This window comes from Eurytemora carolleeae, unplaced genomic scaffold (genome assembly GCF_000591075.1).
Source record: "Eurytemora carolleeae unplaced genomic scaffold, Eaff_2.0 scaffold5, whole genome shotgun sequence".
Lineage (NCBI taxonomy): Eukaryota > Metazoa > Arthropoda > Copepoda > Calanoida > Temoridae > Eurytemora > Eurytemora carolleeae.
The window spans coordinates 555,785-582,304 of NW_019396741.1; the positions used below are offsets into that span (position 1 = coordinate 555,785).

A 26,520-nucleotide genomic window follows, 5' to 3' on the forward strand; every position below is an offset into this window, starting at 1 on the left:
GGGGGCTCACCTAGAAACAGTAATGGAAGAATTTCCCTCTTTCTGTGTTGGGGTTACAGCCTGAGTATCTGTGCTACTCTTCTGTCTCTTTAAACTTGACTGAGTTCTACTTCTAGAAAAGGAAAACTTTACATCTTGTTATTTCTCCCTCAAGGAACATAAGTAAATGGAATCTGCAAGAGACCCCAATGTGGACCCCCACAACACAAGAATATAATATCTTGTCTTCAAAAGTGTACGCTGTATAAGTTTTCTGTTTTTATCCCCCTGAGAAAAATGGTTATTCTGCCATAACATGCAAGGCCTAACTTGGTTAAATAGTTTTGTTAATTTATGTTGTATTATGTCTTTTGCCAGAGATTATATCTTGCAACAAGTAGTGAAGGCAAATTGAATAAAAAAACTTGCATTTTTAAAAACCTTGAAGAATTAGAACAAACCAAAACCATGTCAATTTATATTCCTACCTAGTGAGAGAGGTAGCGAGGGACTCCCTTGTCCTGCTTGAAACAGATTCAGCTAAGATATCCTCCCTGGGAGTACTTGTATTCATTCCTCCAGATTTATAAACAGAACCTGGAGTACCGCCAACCCTAGTCCTACGCTGCTCTACATGTACTCCAGGGGTGACTGGAGATATATCAAGCAGTCCTGTCATATTTCCTAAGTTGTAAATATATAAGTTTATTTACAGATTTGAAATTTTGATTTTTCATCAATCATTTTTGGTAACCCCCCCCCCCCAAAAAAAAAAATAAGTCAATAATTCAGATGTCTTTCTTAACATGCAAGTTAAAACTTAATTAAAAAACATCGAACAAGGATCGGAGTTGACAGAAGTCTTTGAACCACCAATAGCCGATTCAAATCCTAAATCACCAATTTAAAGTAAATACTCCTGAGGATTTATGTAATAAATGAAGAGTGAATCGGTGATTCAAGATTTTAACCAGCGGTCAGTAGTTCGGCAACCTCCTCAATACATTTAATTCGGTTCCAAAAGACAGTCAACTGAACACAAAAAGGTTTACAGGGATATATTTTCAAATGCTTTTCGAAGATTTGATTGAAAATGAAATTTTGGATCAACTAGCAAGTTATCCCGGAATCCCCACACAAACGAGATAAAAAATGTAAATAATTGTTAACTGTCTACAGAAATCAGATAGATGGACAAGGGTTAACTATCAAGTATATGGTTGAATTACCTATTCTAGTAGACTCTACATTAGGACTAAATGATCTTGTGTTCTCTAGTTCTCTAGGATACTCTTCTAGTCCTGCCTGGTAGATACTCTTCCTAGACTCCCGTCTTAAGATAATTTCTAGAAATAGATTTAGGATTAAACTTCGGACTTCCTAGACTCCCGTCTTAAGATAATATCTAGAAATAGATTTAGGATTAGACTTCGGACTTCCTAGACTCCCGTCTTAGGATAATATCTAGAAATAGGTTAAGGATTAAACCTCCTATACTCCCGTCTTAGGATAATATCTAAAAATAGGTAAAGGATTAAACCTTCTATACTCCCGTCTTAGGATAATATCTAAAAATAGGTTAAGGATTAAACCTCCTATATTCCCGTCTTAGGATAATATCTAGAAATAGATTTAAGATTAAACTTTCTAGACTCCTGTCTTAGGATAATATCTAGAAATAGATTTAGGATTAAACCTCCTATACTCCCATCTTAGAATAATATCTAGAAATAGGTTTAGGATTAAACCTCCTATACTCCCGTCTTAGGATAATATCTAGAAATAGGTTTAAGATTAAACTTTCTAGACTCCTGTCCTAGGATAATATCTAGAAATAGGTTTAGGATTAAACCTCCTATACTCCCGTCTTTAAATATCTAGAAATAGGTTTAGGATTAAACCTCCTATACTCCCGTCTTAGAATAATATCTAGAAATAGGTTAAGGATTAAACCTCCTATACTCACGTCTTAGGATAATATCTAACAAAAGATTTAGGAATAAACCTCCTAAAAGGTTTAAACAATAAATAATAAATATATTCAAAGATAATCTATATATAAATTTGACTTGTCTGTCTGTTTGTCTGTTTGTTTGTATCCAAAAAACGTCAAAACGGCTAAACCGATCGGGCCCAATTTTTTTGTGGGACATCACGTGACCACAGGGAAGGTTTATGAATGATAAAAATTTTAAAAAATGTGTTGTAAAGGTTTTTAATTTTGTAAAAAAAAAATTCTTGAAAATCCGCGATTTTCTTTTTAAATCCTCAAAAAAATTTTCTTTGTTTTTAAATGTAAACAAAAGAACATGTTCACAATTCAAACAGAAGATGGGCGCCTAAAAGTCGAGTAATGTACATTATTTTAGTAGATCAAGCTATTATTATTATTATCATAATTATTAAAGAACCCCTCGGCATTAAATGAAATAATTGGCGGCGCTTCTAACCATCGAAACGTATCCATGGGCATTTGGCAATGCGTTCCGCGAAGCCTTAGTTTAACCTGGTTCTTGTGATCAAACGAGTTCTCGAAGTAACGTGACGTATTTTTCCTACCCATTCCATTTCCTTTCACGTTCATCTCAATGTTTATTCTTTGCTTGTCTGTCTGTCTGCTTGTTTGTCCGTTTGTATCCATTAAACGTTAAATGGCTGAACCGATCGGGCCCAAATTTCGTGTGGGACCTCACATGACCCCAGGGAAGGTTTATGAATGCTCAGAATTAATAAAAGTTGCCTACAACAAAATTTTTCCCCTTAAGTATTGAAAATTCACGAGAATTTTTTTTCTTCGTTTTATTGAAGAGAAATTGCTGAAAACTATTAAAAAATAGAAGATGAGTGCGAAGTATAATATACATAAATAATAGTTTAGAATCCATACCTCGTGATCTTCGGACTCCAGGGGACTCTGTCATCCCTACAGTTTCACGGGGACTTCGAGTAGACTTCTTTAACAAAGAATCCATGTTTACTTTTACTTCCTTGACCTGGGGCCCAATTTAATGATTTGGAGAGGTCGCCGAACTACCCACCGCCGGTTTAAATCCTGAATGACAGACTCAAATCTTCATGAAACTTTCACATTGAATAAAGATTTGAACCCGCGAAAGGTAGTTCAGCGACCCAGCTCAAATTCCTTAGATTGGGTTTGTGGTAATTATCTATATAAAAAACTGAACTGTTGCTAAATATACAATATACATGTTATTGAGCATATTCCAATCATATTGTTTGTGTCGACTGACTTCTATTTTTAAAACGTTGTTATATTTAATAAATCCCCCCCCCCCTCCCCGCCCCATGCAGTGATTTTTTACGGAATTTTAATTGCTTAGGTGGGGAAAATAAATGATTTACTGAGACTATTCGGAGTAAATATTAGCAAATAGAGATAAATAAGGGGGGGGGATTTTTTAAGAAAATAGAGGAAAAATATATATATCTCTAGACCAACCTGATCTGGGGGTGTGGGAACCCGGAACAAACCAGAGCTTTTAGAGGGATCAAGAACATGGCTCTGAGACTGAAAACAAAAAACATCACTTTATTAAAATCGATTAAAGATTTATTTTCTTTAAATATCACCATAAAATATAGTGATAGAAATGGTGAATTAGTGAATCTATAGACTTTATACGGTCGATATTCTCAATATACCCCTCACTGGGGTCTAAAGATTTATTCACCGAAAAAACCAAATAAAAATGGAAGAATTTATTGCAAAAAAAGTCATTTTAAAATTTAATCAAAATTTACAAATAAAAATTTCTAAAAATTGTGAAAATATGTCAGTATTTATTATTTTTATTACCTCCATAGCTTCTGCTATATTTGAAAGATCAGGTACGCGCACAAGCGGACCATTCACAGTAGATTTACGTGCACCGCGCTTAGCCTTAGTTAAGGATTTCACATTTAAAATGGTTTATTCAAGGGACTGTAAATTCGCTGTTACCTCGAGAATCCTGACATTCAATTTGTCAGCTATAAAACAAGGATATCTACGTTGTCCTTTCATAAAAAAAAGTTGTTAACCCTATCACGATTGGAAGGGGTGTTTTCCACCCCCCCCCCTGCGGTTTCTTCTGAATAATTAAAAAAATGGCTTACATTAGAAAGCTAGAGGTCTAATTTTCTTTTTAATGAGCAAGTCTTGAAAAGTTGGACTTGTGACATGTATCACTCTCAACTATCTCAACTCTAAGGGCAAACTCATAAGGGGGGGGGGGAAACACCCCCCATCTTTATTAGACTAAAATAGCCCAATCGGGATAGGGTTAAGGACCAGACATTCCGCTCTACAAATAAGGATCATGAGGATCACTTGAAGTAATGTCTCAGCTTTACATGAACAGTAAAGATCTTTAAGAGAATTTAAATTGGAACCCTACTGCAGCCTAAACTTGCAATCCATTAATACGAGATTTGAATATATAAGAAAATGGGACTAGTTCAATCAAATATATTTGAAGTATATTCTATTTCAGGTTCATTATTGAGATGAGAGGCACCAGAACCCCACCCGTCAAGCTCACCCATGCTGCACACTGTGGCACACACTTATGTATAATTTATGTTGCTATAGTTTATCGAATAGCTTGAAAGTCAAAGAGAAATAGACACAACACACAATTTGTGTTTCTAGTTAATTCGACAATTTCAAATCTTCCACATTCTTCCTGGAACTCATAATACAAAGCATGTTCAGTTTGTTTAGTTGAAATCCTGCCTTAGTCTCCTCTAAAAGCGCTAACTTGTCATTCTCCTCCTCCTCTTCCATCTCCTGGTTCTCTAGCTCTTCTCCTAACTCGGGAATGTTTTCCTTCATACCTAAACACAAAAACTGAATGATAATGAAAACATTTATCACAACCTGCACTTTAAGTAGAACTGAGGAAATATCTTTGTTGAACAAAGTGAAGTTTTGTATGGAGAAAATACCATTAAATACAGGCATTAGACTGTCAACCTAGTTTCAATTTACTATTCAGATAAAAAGTTAGACCTAATTCACAACGGTACCCTTGAAGCCCTTGTCCGAACCATATTGAATTAAATTTACTTGTTTTTTATCTGAAAATTGTTAAAATTCCATGCCGGAATACTTTAAAAGTGTCTTACGGCCATTTCAGAGACAATTCTTGTTGAGACAAGAATTTCTATTTTTCCTTAATGTTATTCCGATAAAAGGCTATGGGTACCGTTGTGAATCTATCAGGTCTGCAACCCTTTAAATTGAGGATCACTGTAAATTATTGTACATTATATAAATACAGTCCCTTTAAGCTGGTTTAGAGAGTCGGCAAAGTAAATTAAAAAGCTGTAAACTTATCAGCTCACAGCCTGCCATATACTTTATTGCAGGTATTCCAAACCCATAATCCAAAGGTCCGGGACAAGACATTCTTCAATACAGGCCACAGGGATATATATTTTGCTAAATAATCAGTTCATTCCAAATTTAATTTTTCCCCTTAACTGAAGTAGAAATTGTTTTGGGCTTTTCAGCACTACATTGAAGAAAACAACTGCTTTTAACCGAACTGTAAGTTTAATTTTAAATGACCGTCCTGATTTACAACCGTACCCTTATAAGCTTGGTTTGATCAAGCTTGAATTAGATATGAATATTTGTGATTTTGAAAACTGATAATTTTCAATCGGGATCTTAACACTTTTAACTTCGAAAAACGACAATATTTTCCACAATAATGATTTGATAAAAGTTTTTAAGTCTACAGTCGTCAATCATACATTGTCATCTTAACATGGAGATTCACTTTAGATAAAGGTGAAAATGAATTAATTTAAAAACAGTGTTAAAAATGTGGATAAATAATAATAGAACAAAAATGACCTAGTTGTCTGATGCTAGGACTAGGTGTATTGATGATAGGACTGTAAATTAGTTCCTCAACTCTACTCTTCCCTTGTTCAACTAGACGCGCACCACCACTACGCCTCAAGCTAAGAGCTGCAGACTTCAAAACCTAAATTCAAGACTAATTTAGAAGTTCTGGCCTTGGTTCAGTTCAGTTTTTGAATAAATAATAGGACCACTATCTAGCTATCTATCTATTATGATGCTGCTGGTAGCGCTAACACTACCAGATCCCTACTCTTCGACCTGAGATGAGAAATTTAGAATGGATAACCTTCAATCCCGACTGCTTAATCCGAATATCCACTGTGGAAACTTTTAATTTTAGTCCTTAATCCAATCTTTTTCTCTCTCTTTGGATATCCGTACATTGTTTTATTCAATGAGAGTGCAGGAATATAGTTCGTAAATTGTATTGACCAATGACAGCCTTGAAAATAGATTCTATCCCATGAGAGATCTCCGCAATTTCTAACAAATAAAGAATTCGTTGTCAGCAGTTTCGTAAATTAATCGGTAAAGAAAAATATGAAATAATACGTTTGAGATTCTTTTTTAACTAATTTTAACTAATGTATAAATAAATAAATGTGTAAGAAATTAAGTGAAGGCCCTTCCAGTAAAGAAAACGAATAAATCTGGCACTCCTAGAATCAAATTTGTTGATCTAAATATTAAATCTCGAGATTATGTTAGTCTCGAAATTAGCAAAAAGAGAGGATTACGCATTTATCTCGATATCCACCATTCTAAAGTTCCCAGCTCCGGACTCTTCCATAGTTGGTGGTCCGGCTTGTTCCAGCTTATCATAGTGCAATGGTTTATGCTCGCCCGGGTGGCCACAGGGACATGAGTCCCACGTGGTTTTGTAACGAAAAACCGCAGCCAACTGGTGGTAAAATCTTCGGATTAATGTAAAAAAGTAGGGTTTTTATTTCTTTTATGACTATAATTCACTGGCAGTCTTGGTCTCTCAAGATAGAGACACTTTCGGATATTTACTTACATACCACTTATGATTACATTTCATCAGAAATTTAAAACAATCTTTACTAAGCTTTTCCATTTTTGATTTCTGCTATTTTTACTATCAAAAATGAATTTATAAAAGAGACATATTTTTGCTGGATGAATATTGAATATAGCCGCGTTATATCTATCTTTTATATAATAAAACAAGACATTCGTATATGTATATTTTGCGTATAGCTGGCCAAAAGGCTGGAACGATCGGACTGAAATTTTTTGTGGAAACTCATAGGTGGCCATGGGGTGTTCAAGGCTAAAAAATTGGAATTTTAAACAAATTGAAACTTTTTTTAATTTTTTAAATTTTTGTTTTTTCAGGGGCAACGCCGAGCCCTTCAGCTAGTATTTTATAAATTTCTAAGATTCACGAATAACATTGAAGTTTAAATTAACCCCCTTTTAAGAACTTTTTATACAAAAGATGAATTATTTTCCTACAATCCTACAAAAATCTAAATCTCAGAAATATGAATTTTTAAATAAATATCACAGAAAGATACCTTTTCGTCAACATTGTCGGCCTTATTGGAAGAAACATTCTCAGCTAGAGAAGCGTAGTTTCTCTCTTTCAAAGCGGACTGAATGTCTTCCTGTATGGACGGTAGCGTTGCATCAAGGATGGGTTGGGAGGGATGAGTTTTATTCCGGGTAGAATTAGATAGTTGGGATTCTTCTTCATCCGGAAGTAATGTATCATCTTCATCATCCAGTGAATCTAAAATGTAATTTCTTAAATAAAATAATTTAGTATTTTTCGCAATTAGCATTTAAATATTTGTAGTTTTGAGTTTTAGATAAAAAATTTAATTTCATCAAGTCTAATATTGGGGCTGTTTTCCTTTCTGTCTATTTTTATCTTAATTTTTTTTCCCGGAGGGTAAATGAAGCACAGGGTGTATAAAAAAAGTATTCCCGTCAATTATCTAGTTTCCTACTTTTCAAGATGGACGGTATAGAGATAGATCCAATCTGAACTAAGGATTGTTGGGATAGATTACTGAGGTCAAAATCCTCCAACATCTTCTTCTTCTTCTCCATCCTTCGTACCCGGCTAGGTAGACTCCTCTTTACATCACTAGAATCTACAATTTTTATGTAATCGTCATTCAAACAAACATTTTAATAACACAATAAATAAAACAATTCTGAGAAATAAAATTTAAGTTCGGGAACAGAAATGACCACAGATTAAAAACACGGGATAAAAATTGATATAAAAAATTCGAAATACCAACAGACCATACAAAATATACATTTTCTTGAAAAATCATTTTTCAATATGTAAGGAATATTAAATTCCCCTACCCCCCCCCCCAATGTTTGTTGAAAGTTTTACCGCTGAAAAAATTGCTTCGAAGAAAAGAAAAAATGTAGACAAAACTTAATAAGAAGAAGGGGGGGGGGTATTATTCTACAAAATAACTACCCCTGGATAACAAGGAACCACAAGGAACATAAACCTTGAGGGGTAGAAAGGATAAACTACCTGCTGCAGTGCTTAACTCTACATCCAGCACCTGAGTAATATCTTGTTTAGCTGTGGATGCATTACTAGTTTTATTACTGGCAAGATTTTCGATAGGTTCTGCTCCAGGACTAGCTACAGCTGACACAGATAGGTTTACTAGATCTACACGTAGTCTGGATTCTAAACAGACAAATTATCACTTCAACATTTATTCTTTAAATCAAACCAGATCATGTATAATCTTGTATTACATGTACCGTGGACCCCCCCTCCCCCCTCTAAAAAGTACAACCTCCCTCTATCTTGAACTAACCTAACTTGTAACTTTAAAATAGAATATTCAAGGGAGATTTTTCTGGAAGGAGGGATGGGGGAGGGGTCCATAATAATAATAAGAGGACAGGGCTATATTATGCAATGCAGGGAAGAATAAGTCCCATTTGTACTCTGGGATTTTTACCCCGATTCTAGTTAGAAAAACTGATAATCCATTCCAACAAAGGCTTAAAAATTTGACTGTTAAACTTACTTTTCACGCGAATCGCTGGACTTGGGGATACTCCTATGGACCCATTTTCTCCAATTGATCTGTTAGATAGCAACTTATCCGTGGATTTTTTTGCAGATTTAATAGCGGATTTATCGACAGACATGTTCGCAGATTTATTTGCAAGCTTGAAATGTTTAGTGCTTGACTGGTTTAATGATGTTTTAGAATATTCAGCTTCTCCTGTGGCTTCAGATACATCTTGGCTGTTGGTAATTGTCATTTCCATGGCCGACTTATGGATTGATCGTTCTCTTTTCCTGCCTTTCATTTGCTTAATCTCTGGGGAGGGCTCCAGTCCAGAATTGTCTTCTGATCTACCTTTTGTCTGATTTGAAGATTCTGCAATGTTATTGACACCATAAGATGTACTGGAGTTTACTTGGGCGGTGGCAGAAATCTCAGCAGTGTCCTCAAAAGTTACTTCCATGGCAGACATGTGCATAGAACGTTCTTTAATCCTTCTTGTTCTTGCTTTTATTACTGGAGAAGGATCAAGGTTGGATAAATCTCCGCCTACAGTCTGGTTTGACTGAAGTGGAGCAGGAGGCTCCAGGTTGGTGTCTGCCTGCTTAGGTTCATATTTCTTCACCATAGAGTTCTCAGGGGTTCGAATATCTGAGAGTTCGATCATTTGATTCTTCCTCTTTCTCTTCAGCCTAATCACAGGGGAGGGGGAAGGCTGTTCTGTATTTAACTTCCCCACCGGAGATGCAACAGTCATATCTTAAATATTAATATCATGTTATGAGGCCTCTTGGTTCTACAATTAACAGGGCTAAACAGTTTTTTGGATTTTAGGGGAAACATTATTTTTCAAAGAAAATTTGTTTTACAGAGTTTTGGGTAACAAATCTTTAAGGATTGTCCCTCCCCCCCCCCAAAAAAAAAATGTGACCAATGGAATATTCTTATTCCTTTTTGGAATTCTGATTTCAAAGGAGGGGGTTAATTCCTATTGTTTACCTGGGATTATTGGAATATTCTTATTCCTTCTTGGAATTCTGATTTCCGGGGAGGGAGTTAATTATTCTGATTTCAGGGGAGGGGGTTAAATCCGATTGTTTACCTGGAATTATTGGAATATTCTTATTCCTTCTTGTAATTCTGATTTCAGGGGAGGGGGTTAAATCCTGCAGTAGAGTTGTAGATTCAATAGTTCCATCAGATATCCGGGGGACCTCAAAAAAAATTAAGAGTTTTGAAAAGGAAATTTTTTAATCATGATTCATTTATTCAAATCAAAGAATTGATCAACTTTCTCATTACAGACTGTTTCATGAAGGTTATTAAGGTGCTCTGTTTATTAATAAACTATAAAAAAATAGCCCTGGAGAAAAGAAAAATTTACGAAAAATGTGGTGAACAATTTCAAAACTTGCTGGATCGTTAATTTTAATGAATCCCCACCACCGAAAAGTATTTTTTTTCTGCAACCTGGGTTTTTTGCAGTCTGCTTTTTAAAACAATTTTATTATGAGACATTTCAAAATGTGGAATCCCCATCTTGGTCCATGAGATTCCTAAAGCTTAAAATGTTTGTTTACCCGTACTGAAAAATCTAGATTGGGCCGGTTATCATTCTTACGCCTTTTCCTGGGAACCCTGACAGGAGGCAGCATAGTGGTGTCAGCATCAAAATCAGCATCCGTCAGGTTTCCTGCTTTTAATACAGAAATTTTATAACTAGGTTATCAAAAATAAGATTACACTGTAAATTCCTCAGTTTTCATTGGTGGTTTTCAAACCAGAAAAGTTCTTTTTTCTGACTGGCCATAAACTTTAATCAGACAAGATAGATAGTTCAATGTATTATTTGAAAAAAAAACTTTCGACTATAAAGATATATTGACACAGTTGCTTTGTAAAAATAAAAATGGCGAGGTGTTATTCTTTTTAATAAAACCACTGGAGTAAGCAAGTCTTAAATCTAAATAAACTGTCTGTGTACGTTTCGTTTTTTAAGGTATAAAAATGTTAAAAAATATCTGAATTCCCTGTCTTATTGATAGGTCTTGTAATATCTTTATCCAGATCCATCTCATCTGAGTTCAAAACCCTAAAACAAAAGAAAAATGTCCTTAAGTTAAAATAAACACTAAAATACAGGGTCTAGGCATCAAACGGCCAATGAACTATTTCAGGCCGCTGGAACAAAACCCCTTAAATTTTGATTTGAAGGGTAAAGCGTCAAAAATTCTGAGAAAATTGCATATCTGGAATCAGCGTTTTACACCGATTATTTTCTTATGGAACCTACCAAGGCATATTTTAAATCAAATCATGCTTGTTAAAACGACTGGAAATGGGCAGTTGGTTAAACTGAGTGGGAAAGACGACATTTAGGACCGACCCTGCAAAAACTCTATACTCTACTCTCTGCTACTGTACGCGGCCTTTGCCCGCCCACATGGCCACCTTCGGGCCCAAGGGATGACCCTGAAAAATCCCTTGACCCAAGTACAAAAGGTCTAGTGTGAGGTGTCCTACATGACACAAGCACATGGACTTGGTCCTTAGACTATGAAAAGATGTCCAGGCTACTGCATAACCTATGTGACCTACTAGATTCAGAGGCTGATCCTCAAGTTACTATTTGGAGAATTGTTGGGAAAATTATTCATATACAACCTCTCATCCCAACTGGCAGGTTCAACATCCACCATATTCTTGACCTAAACAGTGTTTCCACACCGCTATCAAACTCACTCCTCAATTAAAAAAGCAGATTTCTTCTGTTTCAGCATGCTCAGACTATGCTCTGGACGAGAGAAACTAATAAACTTGGACAAAAACCTTCCTCCCTGGGCCCTAAATGTTTACATGGATGCTGCAGTGCTTCAATGGAGACCATGGGCCTTGAAGTTGGCGCCGTCACAGGGCTAGTGGGCCTACATTCCATGATCCATAACCATTAACCTATGTAAACCAACACCAACTGGGAGAGCAGTTGGTAGAGCCCTGGATCTAGTTGGTCCCTTTCTAGAAGAATCTGGAGGCCACAAATGGACAAAAAACCGTTCAATTAACATCTGGGTGGACAATACGACCTCAGTCTTTAATCAGACAGCTGCTCTTGTACCCTGTCCACCACCCTAGTTTTAGCCATAGCCAGAGTTGCAGCTGACATAAGGATTCAAAATAAAGATTAGCTCAACTCCATTGGCTTCTTCAAGGTACAGTCTAGCTCATGCTTGTTTAGGCAACTAGACATAATGACAGTTTGTTAAAACGAGTGAGGAAGATAACAACCCTGCAGAAAATTATATTCTACTCTGTACTACTGTACACTGCCTTCACCCGCCCACATGGCCCACTCAGGCCCAGCTTTATTTTTCTCTCTCTACCTACCTACGGACCAGTCTCTCTTCTATCCTCAGCATGATCACTCCTTTCACTCTACCAGTTTCAAAGTAAAACCCACCCTCTGCTTTGAATATCAACCATAAATGCTCTGCGCATTGCTGAACATTTTTTGTTTGAATCTAAAATTTTGGTTCTCAGAAAACTTTAAACGTTGGCAATGGATGATTGAAGTTAAGAAAATTTCAATTACTTGATGCCCATTGGCATTATTGTCATTAATTTTAACTTACCGTGATCTTGATCTTGAGCTCCTGGAACTCCTGACTGGGTTTGGAGAACCTCGTGAGGATGAGGAAGAGAGGGATGATGCAGAAATATCCGAGATCACTGTAGATGCATTTATACCACTTACACCCCGCAAATATGAATATGATCCGCCTGCAGATTTTATCAATTTATTACCAGCTGTAAATGGTACAAACAAAATTTTAAAAAAGAAAACAAAATTTTTAAAACATCTGAATCTTTTTTTGAGGGTTTTACATTCCAAAAAATAAGATGGCGCCAAATTTCTTCTGGAATAATAGTGGGCTTAAATCAAAAGAAATTATAGAGAAATCAAATCAAATCAATTTAAAGAATTAAACTTAAAATAACAAAAAGATATCAAAATTATCAAATAACATTAAAATCTGAATTGTATGTTACCAAGATCCTGGTTTGTTTTCTGGGAAAGTTTCTGCGAGTTAAAAACTTCTGAAGGGGTAACAGCTTCATCTCCAAGAGCCTAGAGTTTTTAAAAGAACATTAAAAACCTTAAATTCAAAGGGGTAACAGCTTCATCTCCAAGAGCCTAGAGTTTTTAAAAGAACATTAAAAACCTTAAATTCAAACATTTATTAAAATATGAAAGTCCTTGAAGAATTGTCATTAAACCTTTGACAAAAAATAGATTTGTATTAAAATTTTTAGAAAAAAAAGTTCATTATTCATAATGATTAATTGTACAAGTTTTTTGTACACACCTTTATTGTATTAAATCTTTCACATACTCTTTGTGTTCCAACCAAAATAAAAATATTTTGTTTTCAAATTGTGTTAAATCAAGAAAAAAGAGAAAGATCTATACAATGGTTTATTTATTATGTGTTATGTACATACCGTCATAAAATTTGAAATAGCTGTTCTTGGAGTTATCTTGTCTTTAAACTCATACCAAACTGCCATAGCTCTTCCTTTCTTTTGCTCTGTATTCTCCAGACTACTAAAATGTACATATACTTAAAATTATGATAATTAAAAATTATAAAATGATGTTAAAAATCTCATTTCAATATACAAGTCAGTCCCTTGCCGAGTTATTTTAAATCAAATAAGGAAAGGTCTGAACTCTTTTTGTATATTCAGAGCAGTAACTTGTTGTACCCCTAAAAATATGGATTAATATTCTAGGAGAGACTAAAAATACAAAAAGTTAAAACCTCAGTTGTTTAAATCTTTGTTTGCAAAAAAACCTTGAAGCTTGATGTTGAAAACTAGATCATTTCAATGGGCTCATAAACGAAAAATTGTTTTTTAAGTGTTTACTTATTTGTTACAGTATCCAACCTGGAATTTGGTAATTTTTTATTTCAGATTCTTTGAAAAAGTGACCTACATAATTATTTCTAATACATAATTATTTCACAATAATTTCTAAATTTTACTTTGATTACTTAAAAGGATTTAAAATACACTAGGTCACTTCAATAAATATGAAAATAATAAATCTTTGAAGTAAAAAAACTTTAATTGGCTTTCTGGATCCGGATTTGCAAATATATGCGGATCCAATGATCCAAGGGCAAAGTATCAACCAAATATATGCGGATCCAATGATCCAAGGGCAAAGTATCAACCAAATATATGCGGATCCAATGATCCAAGGGCAAAGTATCAACCAAATATATGCGGATCCAATGATCCAAGGGCAAAGTATCAACCAATATATGCGGATCCAATGATCCAAGGGCAAAGTATCAACCAATATATGCGGATCCAATGATCCAAGGGCAAAGTATCAACCAAAAAATGCCAAAAAAAAACTGTTTTACTCTCATAATCCAAATCTGAACTATTGAAAAAAGAGATTTATAAAAATTTCCTGAAAGTTTCAGCATAAAAATACGCGAAGAAAAAAAGACAACAAATTTGAAAATTCCGCATCAAAATTAAATGAATCCTGAACACTGCTTTAATCAAACAAAGCTTTTAAAGATCTTGTACTCCATAAATTAAGAGTCATTTTGAAATTACCCCTTTAAGGTTTAATAAAACTGCCCTACCTGTTACTTTCAACTCCTGAGTTATTGAGCCGAGGAGTCTCAAGGCTTGAACTGTTACTCTTTGATTTATCCAGCTTGGATTTCTGTATCCTGGGGGCTTCCAGTTCAGATTTATTTCTACTAATCAAATATATATTTTCTACATATCCACTGACAGGATTAAATTGGAATTGAGTACAAGGTAAGGTTTTTCATCTGTAAACCTAACAATTGAATTCTTGATTTTGTTAGAAATCATGGAAATTACTTATCGTCAAAATTGGATGTGTCTGTATACTAAACTAAGCAAAGTATTCTATGAAAACTAAATAATTTAAATTTTATTTTCCGATATTTATAAGCTGAAGAAATTGAATGAGCGTTTTTAGAAGCCGACTTGTTCCTTTTCAACCTATCAGAGGTGATTGGGTTTAAAAAAGCAAAATTTTGGAACCAAGCAAAGAACCAGGCATAACTAAGACTCGAGGGTATGGAATGTTGGGTTGTACTTATAAATCTTGACCCAGATATCATTCTAATAACATCAACCTCGTAAACACACTGAAAGCTAAGCAAATTAAAATTAAATGTAGTTAAGTTATTTTATATTCCTTGATTTCTCAAGAACAGATTGATATAAGGATCTAGAGCTTCTGTCTGATACAGACCGCGGAGAACTTCTAAAATACAAAAACAAAATTAAACGCAAACCAGACAATGTTTAATGAGTCTGTCAGCATAAGTTAAAGTAACGCTTCATGAAAGATGACAATGCCCGACTCACACCAGTACCCTTGAAACCTTTATTCAATCAATTATGTGGATGTGGAACTAACCTATTATCATTTTCCTAGGTTATGTTAAATTCTGATAATTTCTAGATGCTTTCAAGAGACACTACAATACAAAATTATTAGGTTTCAGAACTATAAACATTGGTAACTATTTCATACGGGACCAAATTAAGGTTTACAGGGAACTATTGTGAATGGGTCATAGCCCATTTTGTATGAGGTGTCATATGAAAATACAATTCTGCTCCTTCGTATGAAAGAAAGCAACCACACAGTCAGTGTTTGGAAAAATATATCATAAAAAGGACAGGGGTATACGTAACTTCTGGCGTAAAAAAACGATTTTAAAAAGAGGGGGGGGGAGGATTTTTATGAAAATATTCACCCCTGTTTATTTCAATAATAATACCTTGATCCCTATTTTTAATACTCTGGGGGAAAAAAATATTGGATTGCAGGTAAATTATTTGAATATTTTCCCCAAATTTGTTTATCTTCCTTGATTCAGAAATAAAACCATTAAAAAAACCTAGCATAGCATTATGGGTAAGTAAGATGATATTTAAAATGAGGGTTGGGGGGAAAAAAGATTTTCAAGATAATGTATCATAAAAGAAAACGAAAACATATACAAGATGAGTAAAGGAGTGAATGGGGGGGGGGCCTAGAAAAATGTACTCCAATAAATTTGAAATTACCTCGTTGGGGGAGACTTCCCTTTACTTCCTTTTCCTCTCATTATTATCACTTTTTAAAGGCTTCCTTAATTCTAGATCTATAGAAAGTTTACATATTTTTCTGAAATATATAAAAATCAAAATAAATGACTTTGATGCATATTATTATACAACAGTAGATACTTGGCAGCCGCTGAAAGAACCAGAAACTTGATCTAGTGTTTTAAAACCTAACAACTAAGTGCCCAAGAACAGGTGTGAAATATTATAATGTAGATGAAAAAAATTAAGGCTAAGAAGCTGTGAGAAGCAGCACCACTATGATAACCTAACAGCTCCTCCTTCCACAAGATGTGAAACTGATGAGTACTGAACTAGGTGCTGTTCACCAACTTCTAGATCTATCGTTTCATCACGACCAGCTCCAGCACCATCCCTAGAGAGAATAAATGAATGAAAGGATGAATCAATCAATCAACCAAATAATCAATCAATCAAGGTACTAATGCAAGGAAAGTTAATTGGAGTAGCGTATACTCTGTGTACATACTGAAACCAGTTCTCTCTATGCGGTATTTGTAAACAAGAATAGTTGCATCAGTGTTCGTTTAGTATCCGAGGAGGATAAAAGCATTTAATTTTGATAATTTTGATAATTCACATAATACTTTCCTATGACCAGAATATTTCATTGATTTTTTTTTTACGTGGAAGATGGATCCCATGCCAGGCTGTGACATCTTTCTTGTGTTTGCATTAATGCCCAGAGACAGTACACTGCAGTACAAAATTTGCTTACACCTCTGAAATAACTTTCCTTGCATTATAACCTTGAAATGAATGAATGAATCAATAAATTAAGCACGCAACCAACCAACTAATCAATCAATCAACCAATCAATCAATAAATCACCAATCAATCTCCCGTAGCCATATCTTAAAGAATCTCGGCAACAACATAAACAATAACAAGCTGGTATAGTAATACGTGCCTTATCTCTAGTCCATCTATATCCTGGAGAACTTTGATGAATACAGCAGACTGAAAATTAGGTTGAGGAGGTTTTATGCCTGTTTTTCCAAGATCAAAACTACCTAAACATTTAAACATCGTCAATTTGGTTTTCATTGGAACCAGGTTCAATTTTCAAAAATTAATTCAATTTACAAAATTCAAAAATATCAAAGGTTAACATAATTTGATGAAATCTTTAAGAGAAAAAATATTTTTGCCCAGAACTTATCCATTTTTCAATATTTTAAATTCTGTAAACTGATTTTCAGATGTTTCAACTCTATCTCTTGATTTTTCACAGTTCCCGGTAAATAATTCTTATTATTGTCAGTTGTCACCTAGTTCGTGGATCTATCTATCTATCAAGTTCCTGGTAAATAATTCTTATTGTTGTCACCTAGTTCGAGGATCTATCTATCTATCAAGTTCCTGGTAAATAATTCTTATTGTTGTCACCTAATTCATGGATAATCATATTTATTTCACGAAATGGGTGCGAATAATAAGCATTATTGCCGATTTGGCTATGTAGTAAATCCGATAAGAATGTGGTATAATACAATACACATCTGTCAAATGTTTTTAGAAAAATATTTCCCTTTACTAAACATCTACAGATTAAACAATTGGGCGCAAAACTGTTTTTATTACAATTCATATTTAAAATTGTCCAAATAAAATACTGTAAAAAAGTTTAACATTTAATAATTTCATTTAATTTCCCCCCGCTGAATATCATTTATCTTCTTTAATTCCGCGCATAGAATACCCAACGTCCGGTGGATGGGAGGGGGGGTTTAATAAAGGTCACCGACCAAAATCTTAAACCAACCCTGGATGTTGATAATTTTAATCTTAAAGATTTATGATATCATCAAAACTGTTTTAAGTCACCTGGAAGATGCCGCAAACAAAGAGTATGAAATAGTTCCCCTACACTTTCCTGGTACTGAAAGCAAATTATCTTATTTCAGTGAATTTTCCCATACATATTTCTAGTTAGAAATTTTCTTTCAGACCGGAAAACCGAAAAACTTGCATAAAACTTTTCCGCTTTTTGGCCAACAGTACGGAACCATGTTGCCCTTAACAGAGGGCCGTAAAGTTATTAACGTCCCTTGGGAGAATTTAGTAAATTAACCACCCACTCTGCTAAGTTTTCAAGAAAAAACTACTTTTTCCGGAAATTAAACATTTACTTTACCACGGGTTCCCTAGACCATCTTTGCCTTCGGGAACCCTTGGTAAAGTAAACTTCCCAGTAAATAATTTATATTTTCAACGCCAAAAAATGTTAAGTTTAGTTAATAATGAATGTTAAGTTAAACAATTTCTCTTTTTCTGCTAATTTATGTCTTTTTGTCTGATTGGACATCATGTTTTGAAGGAACTGACAAAATACCAGAATACAAATTACCTTGGCAAGAAACTCTGATTCTTCTTTTGATAATTTACTGGGATTATCAGCAGTTCCCTGAAAACAAANAAACCAGGTCTAATACTCAAAATTGTCAGTAAGCCGCGGTTTAAATATGGTTGGTTCCACTTAAAATTGTATCAAATGTTTCAAGATTTAAGCCGGCGCTGAATTTAAACCGGGTTTTGGCAGATTTAAACCGCGGCTCAAATTCTTTAAATTCCATCTCTGGTTGGTTTCAATGTAGAATCAGGCTCAATATTGAGTCTTGTTCTCATCAAAACCCAGAATGCGCCAATTCCTACAATGAAATCCGCCAAACCGGTTTAATGAACTCAACTCTGTGGAAAATAAGATGCAGCTTTAATCCGAAAGCTCAAGTCGTTAATAAAGTTCAACGACAGCTTAGACCCGAGCCGTATTTTCACGAGATTTTTAAATCGCGGGCTCTGGTAGAAATTACTAAAAAGGGAAGTACTCAGAACTAGTTACGGATAATTTAACTCAAGTCAGAACTTTTGTGTTGTTAATCTTAAGATCAAGCATTGATCTTCATTCTTAACTGATATCCTGTGATGGTTATACCCTGTAGGGATAACTTTAATTAAAGGATCAAGCAGAGTTCAATTACTTCTCGCGTTTCATTAAACCCTAAAAATCTTTTCAGTTTTGAGACGGAAATTTACAAATGCGAACCATTAGAAATTTATCTTTCATGGATTGTCAAGAAAATACAATGAAACAAGGCTACCTGTGAATAAAAGTAGAAATTATTCTGTATTTTATCCAGTCTTGTTCTTAGGTAAGAATTAATTAGAAACCGTATTCTAGATAATTCCATCTTGTGTAGACTTATTCTAATATCTCCTAAAGAAATAATATTTCAGAACCGGTGTATTAATATTATTAAAATTATCAACCTTTCATGAATCAATTGTTTTCACGGATTTATAAAAAGTTGTTATAAATTGAACAATTTTGTAAAATAAAGTATAATCCTAAGAAGCAACAATAATTTTCAAGAACTCAATTCCCAATTTTTCTTATTCCCCCCAATCTTCAAATCTTCAAATGTAATTTTCTAACGTGCATTTATTTCTCCAAGTGGCAACTATGCAGTTTCCTAAACACATCGTTAAAGATGTATCTTGGGGAAAAGTTTGCGTGTAAAAATCTTCTAAAAACTAACATCTAAAATTCTGTAAATATAAGCTTAATAAGGTGCAACAAGTTTTATATATGGAAACAAACTCATTCTTACCTTTGGCTAAGGTTTCCAGGTTATCATTCATAGTTGATATTTGTTCTAACATACACTCAACTATCTAGACAATATATATTTAGTTGATATTTGTTCTAACATACACTCAACTATCTAGACAATATATATATACTTCTTCTAACATACACTCAACTATCTAGACAATATATATTTAGTTGATATTTGTTCTAACATAAACTCAACTATCTAAACAATATATACAGTTGATATTTATTCTAAAATACACTCAACTTTCTAGACAATATAAAACTCTCAGGAATCAAATTCCTTACAAAATTAGAATTAGATGGACTAGAATTTCAACAAGTGAGGAATTTATAGAAAAAAAAATCAACTAGTGTAGGTTTTTTATCAAATCTTTCAGTTTTGTAAAACAAGGTATCAAACGTAAAGATATTAAAACAAAATCCCTCCCTCAGTCTACAGTCAGCAGTAAACAGTGTCCGAATTTAATGAATTTAAGCCACGTCTCAAATCTTCCAAAGCCGGTTTTAATTGACCGCCGGCTTAAATCTTTAAAAATTTAATCAAATTTAAGTGGAACCAACCATATTTGAGCCGCGGCTTAAATTTAAACCGTGGCTCAAATTCTTTAAATTCGGCCTCTGAACACACTACGAGACTTGTTTCCTAAATAAATGGACTGTCGATGTAAAATTAAGACTTATGATAAGTGACCCTATTTTTATTGAATTCCCGACTCATAAATATGCCTTTTCTGTCTGAGTAACAATGAGAAAGAAATCGCCGTGTTACTATTGCTAAATAAGTGATTTATGAATTTACAGCAAGATAAGAAAGAAATTCACAGAATTGAAGCTTTACAAGTTCAAGCGTAAAAAAATGTCGGTATCCAAATTATTCCTCAATTATCTCCGAAAACAAGCTTTAAAAGGATACCGTTTTGAATCAGAATGGAACTTTTTTAAGAAATATTATTAACCTAAAAAATGGACATTTTAAATATAACAAAAAAATATCTATTGTACCATCACGCAACTCTGATCCTATATGTTTGCAAAATCAAGAAATAAAAATTTTGAAGAGAAAAATGTGCATACCTCCATTTTAGGTTCAAGAAGTTCTGGAGAATTCTTTTCATTGATCCAGGCCTCCTGAAGTTTGGCCAGAACCTCTTCAGCTGTCAACTCCTCAACCTGGAGTAGGAGAGAGGGGATTAATGTACTTCAGATTTTACAAACTGGATCTAGAAAAATCTTAAATTTGACATTCAAGTGGCCCAGAAATTGTCTTAATCTAAACCTAACCCTGGAATAATGTAAAATTAATACTAATTTAGATGAAAATAGTTAAAATAATCCAGGGTCGTAGCGCTCAGCCACCTTGTACATTTATTATTATTGAGGATTAGGTTAGGGTGAGATAATTTCTGGGCCGAGAGGCTAGGATGGGCTAGGGGGCCGAGCGCCGCGGCTAAGACAGGCTAGGGGGCCGAGCGCCGCGGCTAGGACAGGCTAGGCGGCCGAGCTCTCCACAAAATATCGTGCTTCTAGAAATTCCATTATTAATTTTGTTTAAATTAGTTGAACTCGAATTCATGCACAAAAATATAGGTGTGGGGGGGGGGTCGGGGGGCTAAAAAATCTTATTCTAGGACTGAAAAGTGTTTCGAAACCCTGTTGCAAGAGAAAGAAAAAAAACGCTATGTGATTGTCTGCAAAAACGGCCAAATCATGTTATGTTTTAAGGTTATATTTGTACAACAATTTATAATGCATTGCACTGTACTTAATAAAATTGAAGGTCACAAGGTGTGCTTCACAAATCTGAATACACTTACCTCCTCCTCCACCCGAGAATCATCAAATATATCCGTAAGATCGTCCATTATAGCTGAAAAAGGTAGAAAATAACGATTTATTCACAGTAAGTTATTTTATTACAACATAAACAATTATTTACACTTAACTTTTAATTAAATTGCACAACGCTTATTCACAGATTTTATTTGAAGTCGAAAATAATTTATCCTCCTGTTTCACAATGTTTACCAGGATCGGAATGTTCGGTTTTGAATTGGTATTGGCGGATTCCGTTAGAGAATATTTCGCGGTTTCTGAGCACACAAACAAAGACGACGAAACGCTAAACTTGCGACCTACGCAAATCCGCTATATTCCACTTCTGACCTATGCCAAAACCGCTATTACTACACATCCGACCTACTAGCACGTGGTTTTACTGCTACTATATTGGGGTCCGTCCTAGCATACGATTTTTGGACCCCCCGCCCCCCCCACTCCTATCAATTTTGTACATGACCTTTAATTTTTTTTAAGTTATTTGTATTATTTAGGGTTAGGTTAGTTAAGACACTTTCTGGGCCGAGCGCTGCGGCTAGGACAGGCTAGGGGGCCGCACGCTGCGGCTACGGGTTAGGTTAAGTTAATACACTTTCTGTATATAAAATCGTTCTCTAAGAAATTACCCTATTTAGATTTTGATATTTTCAAAATCTCCAACATTCCCTCTCACCCTTCATTAACGATACAAGCGTAGGAGTTCCCCCACCCCTACCTGCCCCCTATCCGCAGGGGTTAGGGGAAAACTTATAATAGGAAGTGGGGAAAGTGGTCCCTGGACTCTCATTTTAACAAAAAAAAATTAACTAATTACAACTTTTTTAATGAAACAACCTTTTTTGGAACATTTAAAAATCTTTTATTATGAAAAAAAAAATTGTTTAAGTGGAAGTTCCAGAGTCCAAGGTAGTTTCAGGGCCAGGCAGTTGTTCTGGGAACTTAGTGGAGGAGGGTAGTGCTTTGATTTCAATGCAGATAAAGGCATAGATTCATGCATGATTGTAAAGTCCTTAGATTATATTGTGTAGTGCTTATTCATATATATTATATACATGTATGCATGATTGTATAGTGCTTATATGTATTATATACATGTATGCATGATTGTGTAGTGCTTATTCATATATATTATGTACATGTATGCATGATTGTATAGTGCTTATATATATTATATACAAGTATACATGATTGTATGTATAGTGCTATATATTATATACAGGTATGCATGATTGTGTAGTGCTTATATATATTATATACAAGTATACATGATTGCATATATAGTGCATACATATATATATTATATACATGTATGCATGATTGTGTAGTTCTTATATATATTATATACAAGTATACATGATTGTATATATAGTGCATACATATATATATTATATACAATACAGGTATGCATGATTGTATAGTGCATACATATATATATTATAAACATGTATGCAGGATTGTGTAGTGCTTATATATATTATATACAAGTATACATGATTGTATATATAGTGCATACATATATATTATATACAATACAGGTATGCATGATTGTATAGTGCATACATATATATATTATATACAGGTATGCATGATTGTATAGTTCATATATATTTATATATTATATACAAGTATACATGATTGTATAGTGCTTATATTTATTTATATTATATACAGGTATGCATGATTGTATAAGTTCATATAATATATATATTTCTAGTTTAGAACTTTAAATTGTTTATATATATATTTCTAGTTAAGAACTTTAAATTGTTTTTATATATATTTCTAGCTTTTTTATGTTCTGTTTGAGAATTCTAACAAATATGTATACGTATGTACATTTATACAATAAATACATATCACGAGCAGCTGTAGTATATATGAATTTCCGAGCCGGGTCAACCTTTTCGGTTCTAGTTTGTACTGTACCTAGCTCTATGGACAGGACTAGCCGGTGCAACAAGGTTGGCGCGGTCAGACTTTATGCTTCATATAGGTTGAATTTACTTTTACTAAAGGGGCAGATGTGTGAAATATTTATATAAAACAATAGTTCTGAAGTTTAGAGGAATCATGACGATTAGAGTAGTTTTTATTATTCAAGATTATGGTAAAAAAAATGTTTGCTTTATAACAACATCAAATACACATATATTATTAAAATGTCGTCTTCCAATTCCACATTTATATAGTCCGGGCAGTTTCAAACTAACATTTTTTGCACAAAGAGAGGAACACATAATTTTGATTCGTTGTAATCCGAAAAAAAACATTGATTCAACACACTTTCTAAAATCTTTAAGGAAATTGATAGAAAAATGTTTAAAAATTTCTTCAGATATACAGAATAAAAATGGAATCTGCCAGTGCTGGAAAAAGTAATATATTAGAGGTAATGACAACTTTCTTTTCCTAAATACCTAAAATATATTACCTAATTTAGAATATGCCTAAATAATTTTCCCTAATTTTATCCTACTCCAGATCACTACTCCTTAAAAAACCTTTCCTAAACCCGGCCAACTCTGAACCATTCCAAAATTAACCTTCCTAATCCTTCCGCAGTCTAGATCATTTCTAAAAAAAAAATTAAATCCTAACCTATTCTAGACCCTTCCTGTGAACCCTTCCCAGGCTTTAAATCAGGGAGCCGATTTCTTAGCCTAACTTACTCTAAACCAATCCTAGAGAATCACAATCCTAATCCTTCCCTGAACTAGACAATATGTAATGAATTATGTAATCATGCGAGTAATGTCTTTATTATCTATGTTCGTTGATCTATCATATCTATGTTTCATGTTGACCCTGACCGGCCATTCCGGTCAGTTCTATTTACTAGTATTAATAAAGTAGTATAGTACGAACAGTCGATTTAGACGGACGTATATAGAGCCTTGAGTTTTGGCTAGAGACTGACATTAGACTAAGAGTCAAGTATTCGGAGATTTTTCGGGGCCTAGATTCATTACAAATATCTTAAATGCCCCCTTCCCAAACCTTCCTTAGTTTAAACATTTGTAATGAAGTCACTTTTTCCAACCCAATCTAATCCAGCCTAATATGTAAATGTCTATTACTAAATAGCTTTAAAATGTAAATGTCTATTACTAAATAGCTCTAATACATAAATGTCTATTACTAAATAGCTCTAATATGTAAATGTCTATTACTAAAAAAAAGTAAAAGTGAGTTAAAAGTTAAGTGAGGTAAAATCAAGGACCAAGGCGTTGCGACACTCTAAAGTCGATTCAGTCTTGGATATTGATGCAACTTTTTATAGTAGTCTGGATCTATGTATCCTGCCAACTCAATTGGGCATTCCGTAATAGGACTCCAATGTAATCTTTCCCTGCTCTAGACAATACCTTGGGAAAGAGGTTTTTAAATCCTTCCTATACTCTAGACAATACCTAGAGAAAAAGGTTCCTAACCCCTGCACACTCCAGACAATACTTAGAGAAAAGTATTCCTAATCCCTTCATACTCCAGACAATACTTAGAGAGATAGGTTCCTTATCCCTTCATACTCCAGACAATACTTAGAGAAAAAGGTTCCTAACCCCTGCACACTCCAGACAATACTTAGAGAAAAGTATTCCTAATCCCTTCATACTCCAGACAATACTTTGAGAGATAGGTTCTTAACCCCTTTTATCCTTAGACAATACCTGGAGAAATAGGTTCCTTATCCCTTCATTCTCTAGAAAATACCTGGAGAAAAAGCTTCCTAATCCCTTTTTTTTCTCTAGACAATATCTAGAGAAATAAGTTCCTTATCCCTTCATTCTCTAGACAATACCTAGAGAAATAAGTTCCTTATCCCTTCATTCTCTAGACAATACCTGGAGAAAAAGCTTCCTAATCCCTTTTTTTTTCTCTAGACAATACCTAGAGAAAATGGTTCCTAACCAGTGTCAACTCTAGAAAATATTTAGACTAAAAGATTCCTAAGCACTGCTAGCTCTAGACAATACCTAGAGAAAAAGGTTCTTAACTCCTGTCTATATTCTAGAAATACATAGAGTAAAGGGTTCCTAACCCTTGCTAACTCTAGACAATACCTAGAGAAAAAGATTCTGAACTCCTACCTATACTCTAGAAAATACTTAAAGTAAAGGGTTCCTAACCTCTGTCAACTCTAGACAAAACCTAGAGAAAAAGGTTCTTAACTTCTGCCTATACTCTAGAGATACATAGAGTAATGGGCTCCTAACCCTTGCTAACTCTTATAGACAATGCCTAGAGAAAAAGGTTCCTAACCCTGGTTACTTTAGACAATACTTAGAGAAAAAGGACCTAACCCCTGTCAACTCTAAACAATACCCAGAGAAAAGGTTCCTACCCCCTGGTTACTCTAGGTAATACCTGGAGAGGACTGGTGGTGGGCAAGCTGGAGTATTCTCTGTACTGCTTCTCTTATACTCAACCTTCTCTTTATAGTTGTAGCAGTTAAACAAAGGTAATTTTTCTAGAAATGAAATGTTCTTATCTTAAATCTATTTGAGGAAAAGTTAATTCGATTTACCATTTACCAACTATCTTAAATATGCCATGTTGCTTTTAATTCAAATAATTTGGTACGACTCTGTTGCCTCTTTTAAAACACGTAAAAATAATTAAAAATAAATGTCTCTATCAAGGCCCGTAGCTAGTCCCCTAAAACTACGGGCCTGGATGAAGGCATTCAGTTTTAATTATTTTTACATTTTTAGAGAGGCACGTGCACCCCTCCTTTTCTTACAGGGGGCATAGTTCATCTGAGACAAATCTTGAACTCGAAATCCACCGCCGAGACTTTTAATTTAAAGCGATAAAGTCATATTTTTGCGAAATCTCATTGGCTGTGATCAATTGTTGTATGGCTTGGTCTAGCCTTTAAATTCATTTGTCTTTATTTATCAGATCACGAATGATATTGTTTATTGTTTTGTTTTTTACGATTCAAAAGTTGTGATTTATTTTGCAGAAAGAGTCGGGATCTGAGAAATCTGTT

The 26,520-nt window shown here is 34.3% G+C and overlaps 2 protein-coding genes across 7 annotated transcripts in view; both read right to left on the minus strand.

Moving 5' to 3' along the window:
• Positions 1-16,101, minus strand: part of LOC111708071 (nucleoprotein TPR) — a 32,076-nt gene extending 15,975 nt beyond the window's left edge. The window contains exons 1-21 of one of the 6 annotated variants that reach the window (XM_023481325.1): positions 16,012-16,101; positions 15,131-15,199; positions 14,541-14,657; positions 13,378-13,480; positions 12,925-13,003; positions 12,507-12,654; positions 10,908-10,969; positions 10,458-10,573; positions 9,980-10,091; positions 8,893-9,636; positions 8,382-8,543; positions 7,831-7,977; positions 7,396-7,610; positions 5,843-5,975; positions 4,715-4,815; positions 3,797-3,880; positions 3,440-3,508; positions 2,867-2,948; positions 1,209-1,325; positions 468-663; positions 11-112 (exon numbers count right to left, since the gene is read on the minus strand). In XM_023481325.1, coding sequence (XP_023337093.1) covers positions 11-112; positions 468-663; positions 1,209-1,325; positions 2,867-2,948; positions 3,440-3,508; positions 3,797-3,880; positions 4,715-4,815; positions 5,843-5,975; positions 7,396-7,610; positions 7,831-7,977; positions 8,382-8,543; positions 8,893-9,636; positions 9,980-10,091; positions 10,458-10,573; positions 10,908-10,969; positions 12,507-12,654; positions 12,925-13,003; positions 13,378-13,480; positions 14,541-14,657; positions 15,131-15,199; positions 16,012-16,052 — 2,999 coding nt within the window. In that variant the 5' untranslated portion in view covers positions 16,053-16,101. Of the gene's footprint in view, positions 1-10; positions 113-467; positions 664-1,208; positions 1,326-2,866; positions 2,949-3,439; positions 3,509-3,796; positions 3,881-4,714; positions 4,816-5,842; positions 5,976-7,395; positions 7,611-7,830; positions 7,978-8,381; positions 8,544-8,892; positions 9,637-9,876; positions 9,958-9,979; positions 10,092-10,457; positions 10,574-10,907; positions 10,970-12,506; positions 12,655-12,924; positions 13,004-13,377; positions 13,481-14,540; positions 14,661-15,130; positions 15,200-16,011 lie in introns of those variants that run through there. The other 5 variants (XM_023481326.1, XM_023481324.1, XM_023481327.1 and 2 more) reach the window with 5 other exon arrangements.
• A 5-nt stretch (positions 16,102-16,106) lies between these two features.
• LOC111708072 (DNA replication complex GINS protein SLD5) lies at positions 16,107-23,963 on the minus strand. Its single transcript, XM_023481329.1, has 9 exons — positions 23,959-23,963; positions 21,506-21,558; positions 20,766-20,861; positions 19,684-19,747; positions 19,174-19,289; positions 18,423-18,479; positions 17,900-17,954; positions 16,983-17,085; positions 16,107-16,426 (listed from the first exon to the last, which is right to left on the minus strand). Exons 2-9 carry the CDS (start codon positions 21,551-21,553, stop codon positions 16,309-16,311), a joined length of 657 nt encoding a protein of 218 aa, XP_023337097.1. The 5' UTR covers positions 21,554-21,558; positions 23,959-23,963; the 3' UTR covers positions 16,107-16,308.
• Positions 23,964-26,520: the final 2,557 nt, after the last annotated feature.